Genomic DNA, 12,379 nt, shown 5'->3' with positions numbered 1-12,379 from the left:
CTGTCAATCCCTGATATACATCCTTATATCTTCTTTACAACCTCGGTACAATGTATTTTTGCTCCTTTTTTTAAAAACAAAAGTGTTACTCCAATACAATGTTCTGAATATGTCAGTGCTTTTACAGAAGGATCAGGGAACAGAGAGGCTCTTTAGGTGAGAAGGTGGCTATTGGCCAAGTTCTGTCTTACTTAAATATGGGATTCTGGATTCTTTAAAGAAACCAGTAACAAGGCCAAACTGAATTTCTGTTTTGCGGGGAAGAAGGGCAATAGTTATCCTATATCCTGGTCTCTTTTGGTGAAATCCTCACAGAACTGGTGAGGAAGTTGTGCAGGAAGACTGGGGGAAAGAGAGAGCTTTTGGGAAAAAGTTGAAGAAGGGAAAAGATTTTGCTTGGCTCATAGGTGTCATGAAACAAGGCACAAAGTTGAGCTGCGTGTAATGGAGAATACTTTGAACTTTAAGGATTGCAATAAATAAGACCATTTTCTGGTGACATTTGTTTTCTACAGCTCTCTGCAGCTTGTAAAGACCTCATTACCCTTTTATACCTTCAGTATTCTCTGGTGATTAGTATTGCAAAAGCTTTCCTATCAACAAGAAAGCAAGGGAGTACTTTTTCTCTCTTTCTCCTTATTATTTATGCCATCGTATCTGGCACTATAAGAGTAGTTTATCAAAATCCAATCTCCAAATAGAGTACATGTTCAGAACAATGGAATGATAGTGTTCAGAGTCCTCCCATGAAACTTGGTGGTAACTCTCAGCCACTTCTGTCATCAGACCTGTCCAACTCATATTCTCCTGTTAAATGGCAGAAAACTTAATTAACACAGAGTTACGGTTGCCCAGTAACCGGTGACCTTCCAGAACATCAAATTCAGCACAATTCAGACTTCTGAAAACCGGGAAAATAAAGAGTTACGGTAAATGTCCATGCAACCTCTATTCTGCCGTCTGGAGCTGGCAATAGCTACTGAGAATTATCTGCATTCACTCCGGCTGCATTAACTGTGTGAGGTGTAGCGTACTGAATGGTGAAGGAGTGAATTGGAGCAGTCATAATGATATGAGCAAAGTCCTGAGCAGGATCGGCTCCAGCTTTTTTGCCGCCCCAAGCGGTGAAGAAAAACAAACAAACAAAAAAACAGATTGAGCTGCCACCAAAGTGCTGCCGAAGAGGAAGAGACGGAGCGAAGAACCCGCCGCCGAATTGCCGTTGAAGACTAAAGCGGAGCACTTGAGCTGCCGCCGAAGTGCTGCCGAAGACCTGGACGTGCCGCCCTAATAACCGACGGAGTGCCGCCCCTTTCTATTGGCCGCCCCAGGCACCTGCTTCCTTCGCTGGTGCCTGGAGCCGGCCCTGGTCCTGAGAAAATAACAATTTAAAAAAAATCCACAGCAGCATCATGGGTAAATGTTCAAGTTTCACGGGCTATGTATGGCCACCGAGACACCCTACCCCAAGGTTAGTAGGGCCCCCAAGATCCCAGAACACACAGTGGTCAGGGAGAAGGGCTCAGACACCTGCAGAGGGATCGGGCTCTCCCAGATCCCAGTGCACATACAGAAGGGAAGAATTCAGAGCTAACAGCCCCCCCATTCCTAAACCCCCAACTTCCTGTGCTACCCCTTCCCTTTCACCTGAAACCCCTAAACCCTCTTCCTTGCCCAGCCACCCATTCCCACTTATCCCATAATACCCCCATTCCTTGCTGCAGACTCAAACCTTTTTTGAAGCCCTAATCACCTCTCCCGTCCTCATGAACATTCACATGTGTATTTTGTTTTCTTTTAAAAATAGTTGCACCATCTTCTGAATATTCTGCTGTATTCAGATTACATTTCTAACCCCCCCCCCCCAAACCAAAATACCAACACACACACCCCACCCCCTCCCACCTCTGGACAGAGGCAGATTTTTCACAATTGTTCATAGTTCATTCTCAGATTTCTGCCCAGGGTGCGTTTCAAACTTCAGAGTTGCTAGAATCTGTGAACTCAATGAAATACTGTTTTTTCCCCCTTGTGACTGTATTTTGGGAACACCTTGCTCAATGACCCCACATGTGGATTGCTAACCCTACAGTACCATGAGGCATAGCAAATTTTAAGACAATCTGTGTAAGTACATGTATTTTAGAGAATTAAGAAGAGTAATCCTTTTAACAAGAAGGATTTCCCAACCATAGTGAGGGCCGAGTTGGTGCTCCATTATAATATTGTATGAAATTAGGAGGAGACTATAAGGGAGAGCCTCTATGCATCCATCAGCTGCATAGCCGCTTCAGAGGTGTTCAGTGGCCCATTTGTCTCAATGAGATGTTCTCAGATGAAAGAGAGTACCTAATGGAGATTAGTACAGCCTGAAACAATAGCTCTGAGACATGTGAACTGCTCCTTTCATGTCCATGAGTGCTCTCCTGCACCAAGTGCTGGAGAGTTTCTGATGCCCATTCTTACTCCTCACTCCTCAGCCAGTCTCAGCAGTGTGTTCTTGGTGCATGACCCAAGCATGCCTGTTCTAAGCTCCCCACCCAGAGGGCAGGGCTTCCCCAGATCCTGGCTCACCTGGGGGAGGTATAGGGAGAGGGGCTCACACCCCCAGAAAGGCAAGGGCCCTCCAGAACCATACTCCCATGGGGAGGGGACAGGGCCGGCTCTAGGATTTTTGCCGCCCCAAGCAAAAACAATTTTGGCTGCCCCCCCCCCCCCGTTTTTTTCTTACCCCACCCCCGGCCCCGCCTCAACTCCGCCCCTTCCCCAAATCCCCAGCCCTGCCTCCTCCCCCCAGGCTCTCAAGCCTAGGAGGGAGGGAGGGAGGGAGGGGGAGAAGCGGCGCGCGCGCCGCAGCCACTCGGGATCTCCCCCTCCCTCCCAGGCTCTCAAGCCTGGGAGGGAGGGGGAGCAGCGGCGCGCGAATCAGCTGTTTCGCGCGCCATGGCCGCTCGGGATCTCCCCCTCCCTCCCAGGTTTGAGAGCCTGGGAGGGAGGGCGAGCAGCGGCGCGCGAATCAGCTGTTTCGCGCGCCATGGCCGCTCGGGATCTCCCCCTCCCTCCCAGGTTTGAGAGCCTGGGAGGGAGGGTGAGCAGCGGCGCGCGAATCAGCTGTGCGCAAGCGGCAGCAGCGGAGGTGAGCTAGGGCGGCCGGGGCACATTTTTAGGGGCAGCAGGGGCGGCATTCTGGCGCCGGCCATGCCGCCCCTAAAAATGTGCCGCCCCAAGCACCAGCTTGTTTTGCTGGTGCCTAGAGCCGGCCCTGGGAGGGGAGCAGGAAAGGGAAGCTACACCCTTCCCCTGATCCTGGCGCACCCATGGGGACAGAGAGCTGGGCTCAGAGACCATGGGGGGGGGGAGGGGGGAGGAACCCTCAGATCCCAGCTCACATAGCAAGGTAGGGAGAGGGACTTTCCCCCAGAATAAAAATTCCCCTTTGACAGAGGCAGATTGGAGCAATATGCCTGCTTTTTTTTTTTTTTTCCCCATATTTCTGCCCTAGGTTGGATTTGAGCTCACAGTGACTAGAGTGTTGCTCAGAATTGGTAACCATAATGTGTCCTTGAAGCCATCCTGGTCCTGTGACAGAGATAGTTTTATGGACAGTTAGCACTTCACTCTGTGTATTCTCAGTGTAATCTATGGGGTGCATAAGCCTTAGGCCAGGTCTACACTACAGACCTATGTCAGTATAACTACACCACTCAAGGGTGTGAAAAATCCACACCCTTGAGCAACATAGTTATACCCACCTAACCCCCCCTGTAGACAGCACTATGTCAACTGGAGGGCTTCTCCCACTGACATAGCTACTGTCTTTTAGGGAGGTGGATTAATTAGGCTGATGAGAGAAGTTCTTTTGTTGGTGCAGTAGAGTCTTCACAAAAGCCCCACAGTGGTGCAGCTGTAGTGCTGTACGTGAAGACAAGCCCTTAAAGTGCCTAACTGGAGAAGCAAACTCTGTTTCAAAAAATGTTTTAATTTGATTTCCCCCAAAGGGAAGGTGGGTGCCATGCACTCTGTTGGGGTAACCTTCAAGCATCTGAGATCTTGATGTGATGATTTGAGCCCTGGTTTGGTCTCTGTATGTGAGCAAAAAATGTTGCCAAAACATGTCAACTTTAAGAAAACATTTTTTTTCCCTCTAGGGGCAGTATCTTGGGAACCCCTTGTTCAAATGGCCCCAAATTTGGATCACTGTCTGTACCCTGCTTCTCCATGAGGCACACCAAATTTCAAGGCAATATGATTAACTATACAGATTAGAGCATTTAGAACAGTCAAACTGCAAACAGAAAGCTGGTCTTAACCTTAACTATAGCAGAACTGTTGCTCTGCTCTATTTTTTTTTAATAAATGAGACCCTTACCTAATTTTTAGCTTAGTCTGTACAACATATGATTTATCTTCTGTAATGGCCATAACCTGATAATGTAATGAAGAAAGCACATACTATTAGTAACAGTTCCAAAACTATACAGACCTATTTAAAATGGCAGACCTTGCCTACTGTGGCTTTTCCCCAAAGTGATCACTAGTCTTTTGAGTGCTTCTATGTGTATTATCAGTTTTCCCCTCTTTGCTAGCAACTAGGGGTTATTTGAGTATTGTGAACAGGTCAGGGTTTTTTCAGTTGCTATGGTGCACCTCTCAGGGGTTTATAGTCTGAAAGAATGGTCATTAATTTAAACTCTATCATCAGAGGATAAATAAGGTTTTTAAATTAAATATGTAATATTGACTGAAAAGCCAAGTCTTTCATTTGTGTCAAGTTTACATTTTTCAGTATCAGTACGACCACCTGCTTCGTGCCCTTTCAGGTTATTTTTTACTGTTATCTCACAGAATAGATTTTGTGTTACAGAATTAAGGTTTTCCCCTCACCCCCCAAAAATGTGGCAAAGCCATTTCAGCTTGTTGGTTATTTTTTCATGTTCTCCATGAGGCATCAGAATGTAAGAATGTAAAACATGCTCTTTTTATCTTCACATGTGATAAAACTAACCATATGTAATAGGCTGAAAGTATGAAGCCTAAAATATCCTTGGCAATGACTCACAGGCATAAATAATCTTGTGGACTATCTCACTATTCTGATGCTTTGTAAATACTCTGCATTTTTGCCTTGCCTCACTGATCTTGGCCATGCTCAATGAGCTAGTGGGGGTTCTTTGCCCTCCTGACCTGCTCTCCAAGTCAGTCAGCATTTCAGTCAGCATTCAAGTTCAATCAATTGTATGGGATTCCTCCAAACATAATACAATAAAATGTTTTTGTACCTGAACCCTGCATCACTCACCCCGCAACAACCAGGCCTTTGGAAGTGCTAGAGTGGGGCGGATAGGGATGGAAAAATTCCCAAAGGCTGCGTGACTGTGGGTAGGTTTGCCAAAGATGGTTTAGGCACAGTTGTTTAATGTGCAAAACAAAACATTTAATGGACAAAGACAATAAAATTAAGAAAAAGTTTCGTAGTTTCTCAAATTCTTGAGTGCAGCCCCAAACTGCCTTTGCTGCTGAGGTTATCCTGGAGTCTTTCCTCAGGCTGCCCTGCCTCCCTGGAACTACAAGGAGCAGTGACTCAGGCTGTTAATGGCTTTCTATACAGCAGCATTGTTCTTGTTGCCTTAGGCAGTACAGACCTTACAGCAGCACCGTTGTACCGCTGTAGTTGCGCTCCTGCAAGGTCTCCTGTGTAACCGCTCTATGACACAGCGCTGTTCACACCAGCACTTATGTCAATCAGGGGTGTGTTTTTTTTTCCACACCCCTGACTGACAAAAGTTTTACTGACAAAAGTGCTACTGTAGACATAGCCTTAATTTTATGAAGTTGATGGATTTCCACTCCATACGGCTAAATGCAGTAACACGGCTGCTACTCTGAAGCCTTAATTTTGTTACCTTCTGTTTGCTACATCTGTTCTTTAAATTAACCCCACCTCTAATGGCAGCAATTACCAGAGTGTAACTGATTGCAGAGGAATCTGCTGCCATTTCTTCATTAGGTAAAATAGCCCTTAGTTAGGAAACGAGGAGAGGGAGGAAGAGAGAGAATAAAAAGACAGAATTTCCTCTGTGCTCCATGGAAATGATGGAGAAATCGAATACTGCAGTAGTGTGGAAGAATAAGAAAGGTAAGGCACTGAGGATTTGGGTAGATTTCACTGGAAGGAATGTAAAAATGAGGTTTCACTCATAACTGTGGTTTTTATCTGTTTATTTTCCATTATACAGTATTAGTTGTTACTTTATCTTTGAACCTACACGTTATTCACAGGCTCCTGTTTCCATTGAAGTCAGTGGAAGTTTTGCTATTGACTTTAGTGGGAAGAGGGTCCTGCCCCCAGTGTGTCACCTATGATGAAGGGGACAAAGCAGGGCCTGGCCTTGTTCCCACTTGAAGCCTATGGCAAAATGTCCATTGGAAGTAGAGTGACAATAACATCAAACAGAGTGACTGTAGATATTGCTTCACTCATTCATCTCTTAACAATTTACCTTTACTCTGTTTGCAGGGAACTCATTTTATTCAATTATGTTGCCAAAGAAATATTCCCATTGTGTTTTTGCAGAACATCACAGGTGAGTAAACCTGACTTATAGGCTTTGTTGCTGGTCATTCAGGTTCAGGCATTGAGGCAGCATCTATGTGTATATTATCTGTATCTCTCAATTGTCAGAAACCAGCCTGTCTGAACATATAGGCCCATTCCCATCAATGATTTATAATAATATGGTTTTGTTTGAGTGAGTGATGCATAGCTAGTATTTAGCAACTGAAAGATCTTGTTCATCTTAAAATGTATTAGGTTTCATGGTTGGTAGAGATTATGAAGCTGGAGGAATAGCAAAGGATGGAGCCAAGATGGTAACTGCTGTAGCCTGTGCCAGTGTACCTAAAATAACAGTAATTATTGGAGGATCCTATGGTGCTGGAAACTATGGTATGTGTGGAAGGGCATATAGGTAAGTATCACTCCTGATTATAATAGGAAGTAAAGGTTTCATATGACTTTCAAATCCCATTACCCAAAAATTAATTTTAACCCTGACAGAAATTGTGCTGCCTTTGTTTAGAAAGCATCTTGCACACAGTGGGTGCGACCAGAAGTAAATAATAGCTGTAGGACCTTGTGGAGATTGTTAGGCTCATAACTTAAGTAGTCTTAAAATTTTGTGGTGGAGGAAATTCTCAGGAAGATAAAGAGCTAACTTTTAAAAAACAAAACAAAACTATTTCTCCATTGCTAAAAAATGAAAAATGGCTGCTGTTTTTTGTGCATCCAACAGCAAACATAGTGGGCTGGGCCCTGTAACCCTTATTCATACAAGTAGTGCTTATTTGTGTGAAAGTCCCATTGGCTGCAGGGGGTCTGTTCGTATGAGTAATGTTTATAGGTTCCACCCAAAAAATTTGTTAGTTAGTTTTTTAGTCTCTGTTCACACTATTCAAATAGTGTTTTTTGATGGCATCAATGCCTCTGGTTCTATTGAAGCTGCAGTTGTTAACTAAAGTAAAGAGTCATGTGACAGGTTTATTTGTTCTGTCTTGTGTGCTTTCTTGTTTGTTTTCGGGGTGGGGGGCATGGAAGAGAAATGTTTAAGAAATGGAAATACTAGAGCCTTTAAAATTGGAAACAACGGAGCATATTTTTCAAACCCTATAACATGATGTTACAAACAATGGAGTATTGGTCTAGCTTAATTTACACTTCTAAAATAAACCCTGTCAATACAAATAACAGAATTGTTCACCTCAACAGTGTATTTTTAATTCTCTGGTAAAAAGTTGATCTTTGTGTTTTGTTTTAAGCTTGTTTAATGTTGTATTTTTTCAGTCCAAGATTTCTTTATATGTGGCCAAATGCTCGCATCTCAGTGATGGGAGGAGAACAAGCCGCAACTGTCCTGGCCACAGTAGCTAAGGACCAAAAAGCAAGGGAGGGGAAACAGGTACTGTCACTCTCTTCTGCTTACCCCTGATAAGATCCAGGCAAATGCCAAATGAAAATAGAGACTCTTGGCCTACACCTGGTATTATGGGTAGAATCATAGACTTTAAGGTCAGAAGGGACCATTATGATCGTCTAGTCTGACCTCCTGCACAACGCAGGCCACAGAAACTCACCCACCCACTCCTGTATCAAACCCCTAACCTATGTCTGAGCTATTGAAGTCCTCAAATCGTGATTTAAAGACTTCAAGGTGCAGAGAATCCTCCAGCAAGTGACCCATGCCCCACGCTGCAGAGGAAGGCGAAAAACCCCCAAGGCCTCTGCCAATCTGCCCTGGAGGAAAATTCCTTCCCGACCCCAAATATGGCGATCAGCTAAACCCTGAGCATGTGGGCAAGACTTACCAGCCAGACACCCAGGAAAGAATTCTCTGTAGTAACTCAGATCCCATTGGGCATATTGGGCCATTGGGCATATGAGTTTACCGCTAATAGTCAAAGATCAATTAATTGCCAAAATTAGGCTATCCCATCATACCATCCCCTCCATAAACTTATCAAGCTTAGTCTTGAAGCCAGATATGTCTTTTACCCCCACTGCTCCCCTTGGAAGGCTGTTCCAGACCTTCACTCCTCTGATAGTTAGAAACCTTTGTCTAATTTCAAGTCTAAACTTCCTGATGGCCAGTTTATATCCATTTGTTCTTGTGTCCACATTGGTATTGAGCTTAAGTAATTCCTCTCCCTCCCTGGTATTTATCCCTCTGATATATTTATAGAGAGCAATCATATCTCTCCTCAGCCTGCTTTTGGTTAGGCTAAACAAGCCACGCTCTTTGAGTCTCCTTTCATAAGACAGTTTTTCCATTCCTCAGATCATCCTAGTAGCCCTTCTCTGTACCTGTTCCAGTTTGAATTCATCCTTCTTAAACATGGGAGACCAGAACTGCACACAGTATTCCAGATGAGGTCTCACCAGTGCCTTGTATAATGGTACTAACACCTCCTTATCTCTACTGGACATATCTCGCCTGATGCATCCCAAGACCGCATTAGCTTTTTTCACGGCCATATCACATTGGCGGCTCATAGTCATCCTGTGATCAACCAATACTCCGAGTTCCTTGTCCTCCTCTGTTACTTCCGAATGATGCATCCCCAGGTTATAACAAAAATTCTTGTTATTAATCCCTAAATGCATGACCTTGCACTTTTCACTATTAAATTTCATCCTATTGCTATTAGTCCAGTTTACCAGATCATCCAGATCTTCCTGTATAATATCCCGGTCCTTCTCTGTATTGGCAATACCTCCCAGCTTTGTGTCATCCGCAAACTTTATTAGCACATTCCCACTTTTTGTGCCAAGGTCAGTAATAAAAAGATTAAATAAGACTGGTCCCAAAACCAATCCCTGAGGAACTCCACTAGTAACCTCCCTCCAGCCTGACAGTTCACCTTTCAGTACGACCCGTTGTAGTCCCCCCTTTAACTAGTTCCTTATCCATCTTTCAATTTTCATATTGATCCCCATCTTTTCCAATTTAGCTAATAATTCCCCATGTGGAACCGTATCAAATGCCTTACTGAAATTGGGGTAAATTAGATCCACTGCATTTCCTTTGTCTAAGAAATCTGTTACCTTCTCAAAGAAGGAGATCAGGTTGGTTTGGCACGATCTACCTTTTGTACCATCATTCTCATCCAATCTTGCATTCTAGCTGGCTCACATTGTAATACCTTTCCTTTGAACTGCTAGAGTGCTATCACACAACATTTTAATTAAAGAACTAGAACAATATAAAATTCACATGGGGCCCATTAAATGGATTAAAAGCTGTCTAACTGATAGGTCTCAATATGTAATTGTAAATGGGAAATGGTCATCGAGCGGGTACGTTTCTAGTGGGGAGCCACAGGGATTGGTTCTTGGCCTACGCTATTTAACATTTTTGTATATGACCTGGAAGAGAACATAAAATCATTATTGATAAAGTTTGCAGATGACATGAAGATTGGGGGAGTGGTAAATAATGAAGAGGACAGGTCTCTGATTCAGAGTGATCTAGATTGCTTGGTAAACTGGATTCAAGCAAACAACTTGCATTTTAATGTGGCTACATGTAAATGTGTATACCTAGTAACGAAGTATGTAGGCCATAGCTACATCTATCCTGGGAAGTACTGACTGAAAAAAATCTGAGGGTCATGGTGGATAATGAGCTAAACGTGAGCTCCCAGTGCCATGCTGTGGCCAAAAGGGCTAATGCAATCCTGGAATGCATAAACAGGGGATTCTTGAGTAGGGATGGAGAAGTTATTGTATTTTTGCATGTAGCACTGCTGGAATACTATGTGTCCAGTTCTGGTGTCCACAATTCAAGAAAGATGTTAAACTGGAGAGGGAACAGAGACGAGTCATAAGAATGATTAAAGGATTAGAAAACATGCTTATGGTGATAGACTCAAAGAGCTCAGTCTATCTAGCTTTACAAAGAACGTTAAGGGGTAACTTGGTCAGTTCATAAGTACCTACATAGGGAACAAATTTTTAATAATGGGCTTTTCAATCTATCAGACAAAGGTAGAATATGATCTAATGGCTGAAAATTGAAGCTATACAAATGCAGACTGGAAATAAGGTGTGCATTTTTAACAGTGAAGGTAATTAACCATTGGAACAATTTACCAAGAGTTGTGGTGGGTTCTCCATCACTGATAATTTTTAAATCAAGATAGGATGTTTTTCTAAAAGGTTTGCTCCAGGGATTATTTTGGGGAAGTTCTATGACCTGATTTATACAGGAAGTCAGACAAGATTATCACAATGGGCCTGCCTGGCTTTGAAATCTATGAATCTGACACTTAACAGTTTAAGGCTTCTGTTAATGCTGCTCACTGGTTTGACTAGCAGGGGGTGTTCATGAAATGCTAGTGCTTGCATCTTCCATATAGCAAGTGACTTGCCCTGTTACCACTGGCTTAGGAGACAATTACTTAAAAAAAATTTTTTTTCAGGTTTTCTATCTCTTTGGGCCCTAGGGCCAGATCCTCAGCCCTGCCTCAGCTTAGCATTTGGAGATTCCCCGTGTGGGCAATTAGAGGAATATCTGAGAGCACAAAGTGTCTTTTTCCAATTACGTTTGCAGTGGCTGATTTCACCATTTTCATTTGAAATTTGTGGTATTTAAATAAGCCTGCAATTGTTTTGATTTAATAAATAGGCAAAGGAATTAGAAAACATCACTTGTGACTGTTTTTATATGATATTTCTTATGGTTATGTCAGGGCATCTTGATCACTAATACGAAATGGGAGACATCTATAGTTGCCATGGAAACTGAATACATCCTGAGATGTGAAATGATCTGTTTCAGTGTATTACAGAATAGTTTGGAGTCAAATGTAGAAACTCAATATTAATAATGAAACAGAAAATGGACATTGTCATTGGCTACGAACATTTTCCTTATTATCTATTAAACTAATATTTTGCATTAAAGTGTTTTTATTGTAATATTCATACTCAGAGTTTTTTATTGTGAATAACGATTAGGATAACGAGGCTTGTGGATTTTATCTCCCCATCTGCTTAGCATTCCAATTGCGTATAGCCTGAATACTTGGGCTGTATATGGGTAGAGTGAAATTCACCCTTCCTCTCTCTTTGCCTCGTTTTCCCCAATCTGTAGAATAGAGATAATACCATGAAGAGAAGTTGTGATACTGAATTAAAGTTAGTTTGTAAAATGTTTTCAGAACCTCAAATGAGACATGATATAAGTGTCATTTTATGTTTTTGTGGTTATAGTTAAGGAAAGCCAGAACTTTGTATTTATTAGCATTTATTTGCTGCCAAATACTGTAGTTGCCTTACAAAGCTTAAATTAAGAATATCAAGATGACAGTAAGAGATCAAAAACCATTCTCCCCTGTAGTATATCAGTCAGCTAGGCAACCAGGACAGGCACCCCAGTTCAGCAAAGCACTTGAGCATGTGCTTGAGTTTCATTGGTGCAAATGATTACACGAGGCTCAGGCCAGCAGAGAATCTGGACCATTGACTTTAATGGGACTGCTCACGTGCTTAAAGTTAACCAAATGCGTAAGTGCTTTGTTGGATCAGGATCTCAGTCATTTGGGAACATCTGGCCAAAGAAGTGCATCTTAAGGTCTTTCTGGAAGTGGCTAGGTTCATCCTTACCCTTAATTTCACAGGCAGTGAACTCCAGCGGTGTTGGGCTCAAGAGAAATAAAATATTGTGTATTGACAGAAGCAAATATATATATGAAAATAAATAAATGATCAAAATATTAACATAAGCACGATGTGTTTTGTTTACTTTTCAAAGTAATGGCTTGCAAAATTTGTTTTATTTTTTAAAAATAATGTTGTTCCAGATTCTCAGCTGACCCAACAAAG

General features: G+C 42.7%; 1 protein-coding gene across 1 annotated transcript in view; it reads left to right on the top strand.

Annotated features, from left to right (window-relative positions):
- MCCC2 (methylcrotonyl-CoA carboxylase subunit 2) overlaps positions 1-12,379 on the top strand; it is an 85,900-nt gene that overhangs the window by 56,314 nt on the left and 17,207 nt on the right. The window contains exons 13-15 of the mRNA XM_065406596.1: positions 6,518-6,584; positions 6,812-6,968; positions 7,841-7,955. Coding sequence (XP_065262668.1) covers positions 6,518-6,584; positions 6,812-6,968; positions 7,841-7,955 — 339 coding nt within the window. The remainder of the gene's footprint in view (positions 1-6,517; positions 6,585-6,811; positions 6,969-7,840; positions 7,956-12,379) is intronic.

The sequence above is a fragment of the Emys orbicularis genome, chromosome 6 (genome assembly GCF_028017835.1).
Source record: "Emys orbicularis isolate rEmyOrb1 chromosome 6, rEmyOrb1.hap1, whole genome shotgun sequence".
Classification (NCBI taxonomy): Eukaryota; Metazoa; Chordata; order Testudines; family Emydidae; genus Emys; species Emys orbicularis.
The sequence above is the reverse complement of the archived record's forward strand: the minus strand, read 5'-3'. Positions and strand labels throughout refer to the sequence as shown.